Here is a 6,597-nt window from a genome sequence, read left to right as displayed (position 1 = left end):
ACCAGTTCAGTACATGACAATAGCCTTTGTGGTTGTGGAAACAAAAACTAAGGTGAGTTAAGGTCATGTGGCTTAAAATTGAATATGATGAAATCATGCTACCATAGTACAAAAAGATGTATGAACAACCAAAGAGTTAAGAAAGTCATATGAGAATTCTAATCGAACAAATCTTAGAAGGGACACAACTCCTTACAAATGTCAAATGTGTGGAAAAGAATACTAGAACATCTCCATTATCCCCTTTTGTTATTACTGAAAAACATAATGAATGTGATTAGAGTTAAGATGGTGAAAATGCTAATGTTAAAGTTCTAGATAGTGTTGATGTATAATTGGGTCAACATGTTTGAAGTTGCATAAGATGCTAAGTGAACCAAGAAGAAATTGTAAATCACAAAAGTTTCACACAATTCAAAATCCACTTTGCCATAACATAAACAATAACATTATCTATTAAATATTGTGTTTGAATTGGGGAGGGGATGTGTGATGATTTGATGGAATAGATGAATGAGGATTTGAGAGAAAATTGTGAAGAAAGTGAGTGTGTTTAAATTTTGATATATTAGAGTGAATTTGTGAGAAAAGTTGATTGAAGTTGGTGAGTAATATGGTGGTTCTGAGAAGATTTTTTCGATTTGTTTAAAATGTGTAAAATATAAGTTTACAAATTTACCTTTGTATTTAAAAATATCTTAATAATAAAATATGAAGTATTTTGTGTAGATTGAGTTAATTAAAATATTATAAATTATCTTTAGTACCATGGAATAATTTATTTTGGTACTATTAAATAATTATTTTCGAAAAAAATACAAGTTATTTAATATTGTTGAAACATGAAAAAAATTGTAAAAATAATATTATCTAAGCATACAAAAATTTACCATTATATTTATTTATACATTTTGAAAATCTTTTCTTTTCATTGAATTAGATTGTATGTAAATACATAATTATACAGAAATTTTATAATAAAAAAATATTATATGTAGAGTGAATTGTACAACAAATTTATTTATAAAAAAAATATATAGAACAAAATATAAAATATCATACAATATAATCGAAAAATAATAGAAACAAAAGGTATTATTCTATATATTATTGCATGAATGACAAAGAAAAAAGTAAGGATAAAATGAAAAAACACCACCATCCTATGTGGTGGTTTCCCTTTCCAATCTTTACACATGAGAAGGAAAAGTAAAATTTCTATACACACGAATCCACTCTCTCCCTTACCGGCATATCCCTTAATCAAAATTATAGACATTCCTCACATCCTTCTTCTACAACACTAGAACCCTTGAAGCAAATAGAGGCTATGGAAAAAGAATTAAATATTACTTTGATATCAATATTTAAAAGGCATATTGATATCAAAAATTAATTTTATTATTAAAACACAAGATTTTGTGTCAGATTATTTTAAAACCTTCATCAATGAGAGTTTATGTACCCAGTGAATGCATGACCTTGGGAATAGGTGACTTTCGTGCTCAAGTGTTGTTCGTAACTCTAGGAAACTACTCGAGCCAATTCAAGCTCTAGTCTTTCTAAAATAAAGTCTGAGGTAGATTCCACCAAAGAAATTAGTTATTTAGTAAAAGAAGAAACTAGTGGAAAAAAAAATGAAATGGTTACCTAAAATATTTTTTATTCAAAATTGAGTGAAAGATGGATAGCAATAAAAGAAATGAGTTCTTTTACATATATTCAACAAGTAATTCATCAAATTGGTTTAGCACCTTTTACTTTTCAACTAAAAAGTAACCTATTAACTATATCCTAATCAGATTAAGGCTCTAACAGTTTGCTAGTGTGTTGCTCAGCAACTGAGTAGCACCTTCACTTAAGGTGAGTGAGATCAACTAACCAGAAAACATAAAAATAGTAAAACAAATGTACTCCAGATCTTACAATTGAGTATTCCCTACAACTTATGTCTGCTGCCTTGATTACCTTTCTACCCTCAGCAGGTAGAATGTACTTTGTGTTCCTTCATGAAAGGAACATGTGCCAGTTCCAAGTTAAATACAAACTGTATACATCAAAGAATAATGGAGCAATTCACAACTTGTTAGAAAAAGAATGGCAGGTATGTAGTGCGGTAAATCTATAATCTATCCTGCAAGCTGTAATGATGCTCTCTCCACGTCTTCCATACTGAAGGTATATCCATCTTGTTGCACATGGAAGGTAAACGCTGTAAGGCTATTGCAAAATTGAAGTGCAGTTAAAACTAGGTGTTTCCCCCTATCTGACCTTGTATTCTCTTTAATCCAGGTTGCATGGCTAGAGAAACTCTATAAAGTTTATGGTGTATGAAGCAAAACTCATGCAAAATTGTCAAGCAGAAGTTTGCCGTACTATTTCCATGTGTTTCATCAGAGTGTGAATTTTGTTGAATTAATTCCCAGTTGAAGAAAATCCCTTGGGAAGACGCTTAACCCATGCGGAAGGAAGAATACCGCTCTGTGAAACCAAATATACAATGAACGCAATATATGCTGTCGTGCAGGAGCACGCTAAAAGACCAAGCAAAATGCCATTCACCTCAGAAATGAAGAAATCTAACAAGAGATACCCATTAATCACTATTATCAGTCCAGCAACAGTCCATGCTACTCTCTACAAGTATAAAATAAGTAAACATTAGTATGGAAAAAATAGAGAAGATTTTGTAATCTTGAAATCAGTATACTTAATGAATATGGTATTTTTGCTCATCGTTTTTCCTTAAATTACTTCTACATCAACCTAATTCCCACAAAGAGGGCCACGAGAATGTGAATCTTGTATGGGAACAAATCCTTGTGCAGGATTTTAATGTAAACCATACGATAGTTATGTAAATCGAAGTCAATGTGTAGCAATAATTTTCCTTACAGTTAAGAGTCAATTCCTTAAAACTTTAGGACTCCATGAACTCAAGCAAGGAGTTGTATAATTTTTCTATTTTTCCCTATAGAAGAATGAACTGAAATTCAAAACATCTTCACATTACACTTCACAGAAACAGATCTTCGAAGTAACTTAAATTAATATTTGCTGATCATTTCTTCTGCAGAAATTCAACTGGAGAATTGACATATATTTTTACATTCACCTTCACATGAAAATCATTGAAACCAAATGCATCTAAGCAGCAAAACAAGAAAGGGTATAGAAGCAACTATAGAGAAACATCAGGCATCAACCATGCATCACTCTCTTAAGTATAACTGCAGATCTATTTCTAGTTTTACCCAGCAAACAGGTATAGATTGTTATTGAATAACCAACATACATCTTAAATAACTCTAGATTTCATAATCAGATTGGGCTCTGGCTGTCAAACCTCACAGACAACCATCCTTAACTACAGAAAAATATATATTTATAGCCGCAGACACAAAGCAAAAACATTGGACAGCTTTACTTTTGTTCGCTTACTGAAACATAACTTTGAACCACGAGGAAAGTTGCTTCAGGTAGATCTTATAATTAACAATCAACAAAATGAAAGAACAGTGAGATGATTAACTAACCTCAAGAACAGGTCCAACTCTAAAGGTTCCCATGACCTGCTCTTTGGAGACCAACGTGAGGAGGGGAATCAGAGCAAAGGGAATTTGCATGGACTGAAGCACATTGAGCCATTCATTCAAAATGTCCAAGGACGCTTCTGATCTATTAAAAACTATAGCTACAATTATAGTTGGCACAATAGCAAAACTTCGAGTGATCAATGCTCTCATCCATTTCTTTAAACGAAGGTTGAGGAAGCCCCCCATTATGAATTGCCCAGCATATGTGCCAGTGATGGTGCTGCTCTGGCCAGCTGCCAATAACCCAATTCCCCATATATAAAGAATAGGGAAGACTCCTCCTCCATACTTTTGTTCAAGATACTGCCCTGCATTGACCAGTCCTATGTGTTTTGCCTGCTTTGTTCCATAAAAACCCTTAGCAAAAACTGTTGTGACAAATAGATTGATCATGAAGGAGATTGAAAGTGCAGCTGAAGACTCAATTGAATAGTAGTTGAGAGCCTCCTGTACCCGACCTTTCTTTTTAGGATCAACCTTCCTTGATTGAACCAAAGCAGAATGCAGGAATACATTGTGAGGCATGATGACACAACCCACAACACCCACAGCTTGACGAATTGTTTTTGAGCTTAGTCTCGGAACCAAAATACCTAACAAAAGGAACAAACACAGTTATATTATACCCATGGACTATGAAAGGCTAGCTATCTTTTAACTTCTGAAACACCAGTGAGAAGGGAAAGCTATTAAAGAACACATGGGTCATATCGAAAAGTGATATTTCAACCACAACATCACATGAAACTTACCCATTAAAAGTTCTTGTCCATTAGGTCTTGCGTCAGCAAACATCCAGGCAAAAGAAAGACCCATAACACCAATAAGAACTGCAAAAGCAGCTTCCAACTTCCTCACTCCATAGTTCTCAAGAAATAGAAAGAAAAAGCTGCTCAACAACAGACAGAATATACTTCAGTTAAAACACGTTCTGACATGAAAAGTAGAAAGCTTGCAAGCAATTAATGAAAGGGAACAATACACTACAAACAATGATACATAAAACTTATAGAAAAAATAATAAGAACAGAAAATAAAATAAAATTTTCCATGAACTAAAATGAGATTGTGAATGCATCAATTAAAAATAAACTTGTAGAGCAACTAATTTGAACAGGAAAAATAGAATTAAAAAACATGAAACCAAAACCTAACAAACAGCCGCTTAATATCACAAAAACCACCTCAAAACTTGACCGGTGGAATTCGAACGTCAAGAATTTGGATAAACTTTTTTTTGATAGGAAAACGACATAAAAGGGTAAAATGAATCAAATTTCTTCTAACAACTAAAAATAGTTTTGAATGCAAGGCTCTCTCCAAAAGTTGAGGTAAATGCATTGATTTTAGTCTAGGAGATAATTTCTTATTATCCTCGGGTATACACAAAAAGTTTATCGAAACATGAGTTAAACGAGTGGAATTAGAAACGAGAAGGAAGGATACCAGTCGGAAGCAGTGATTAGAACTCCTGCCCAGAGAGGGAAGAAGCCTCGGCTAAGAATTTGGATGGCGATGGCACTTCCAATGACCTCTTGAATGTCGGCGCCAATCAGAGCCAGCTCGGCCATGAACCAGAGCACAAGGCGGGCCCAATGGGGATATTCATCCCTGCAGAGCTCGGCGAGGTGGCGGCCCGTGGCGACGCCGACCCTGGCGGACAAAAGCTGGATCAAGAGGCCCATGGAGGTGGCCCACATCAAGAGCCAGAGGAGCGAGTAGCCCGCGATGGCCCCAGACTGCAGATCCCCCTCAAGATTCCCCGGATCCAAAAAAGCTATGCTCATCAAGAACCCAGGCCCAGTGAAGAGCCACAGCTTCTTCCATGAGAAAGGAGGAACGGTCGCATCGTCCACCGTGTCAAAATCGAAATCCGCCACCAGGATCTTCTCCCCCGCTTCGTATGCCACATCTTCTCCCAATGATGATGATGATGCCGCTCCTGCTTCCTCTAGAAGCCGGTTCGCCTCCTCGTCTCTCTCGTCCTCCTTCGACTCCTCTTCTCGCGACGGAGCACTCATTCTGATCAAACTTTCCGGCGTGCGCGGGCGGCGGAGGAAGCCAGTTCGAGGTGGCCTGCTACGTGTGCATACTCAACGCACCTATTTATACGGATCTATCTAGCATCTGGCCTGTGTAGCTAGTTACTCTCTACTCCATTCCTAGATGCAATCGCTCGGTTTAAACCAACAGCGTAGCGACACGTCACAATTAAGGCCTTATTTTCGTCATTCTTCTGAGAAACACTTGCACCGTCTGCGTCTGTGGCCGTTCGATCATTTATTTCACCATCATTTTTTTTTTCTGTCAGGTGTGCGGTTATTACTACAATTTATACATCACTTCATTCCCCGATGGTACTTCAGGTAAAAGAAAGTCGCTTTAGACATTATTTTTATTAATGATTATTTATGTTGTTTAATTCTAAATTATTATTATTATTAATATAATTTTTAAAATAGTTACTGTGAATAAATTAAGAAATGTAACATACATATAAGAGCATTTGAGTCCATCTTTTAGAAAATTAATAGTAGCATTTTGGACTTTTTATTTATTGAACATTATTTCTTCATAAAACATTTATTAAAGAATAAAATTAGTGAATATAAAATTACTTTGTTATCATACATATTTGACATGTTAATAAATATTTGTCACGTCATAAATATAAAAAATATTTAATATTAATTTTTTAGACCCTGTAAATAAATTTATTAAAAATATCAAAATTGGTGGCCTTATCTGGTATTAAAAAGAAGTGCGTCTTCCATAATCTAAAATTTAGGTTTAAGAAAATGTCACTGTATTTAATCATTTATATAAATAATTAAATGGTAAAATACTGATGAGTGTTAACCCCTGTATCGAAGCAAGTGTTTCTGGTTTTTTCATAACAATGATTCGACGTTTTAAGCTTCACAAGATCTCCACCTTTGCTTCTCATCCAATCACTTTCCTGATCTCTAATGGGCGTGTGGCAATCACGTGGAATAAAACT

General features: G+C 35.0%; 1 protein-coding gene across 1 annotated transcript; it reads right to left on the bottom strand.

The window, feature by feature from the left end:
- Positions 1–1,996: 1,996 nt before the first annotated feature.
- LOC137821046 (metal transporter Nramp2-like) lies at positions 1,997–5,700 on the bottom strand. Its single transcript, XM_068625459.1, is given in 5 exon segments — positions 1,997–2,422; positions 2,425–2,637; positions 3,537–4,189; positions 4,349–4,485; positions 5,043–5,700. Coding segments are annotated over 5 exon segments (1,752 nt in total). The 5' UTR covers positions 5,618–5,700; the 3' UTR covers positions 1,997–2,248.
- Between the last annotated feature and the right edge of the window lie 897 nt (positions 5,701–6,597).

The sequence above is a fragment of the Phaseolus vulgaris genome, chromosome 9 (assembly GCF_000499845.2).
Source record: "Phaseolus vulgaris cultivar G19833 chromosome 9, P. vulgaris v2.0, whole genome shotgun sequence".
Classification (NCBI taxonomy): domain Eukaryota; kingdom Viridiplantae; phylum Streptophyta; class Magnoliopsida; order Fabales; family Fabaceae; genus Phaseolus; species Phaseolus vulgaris.
This window is presented reverse-complemented; position numbering and strand designations above follow the sequence as displayed.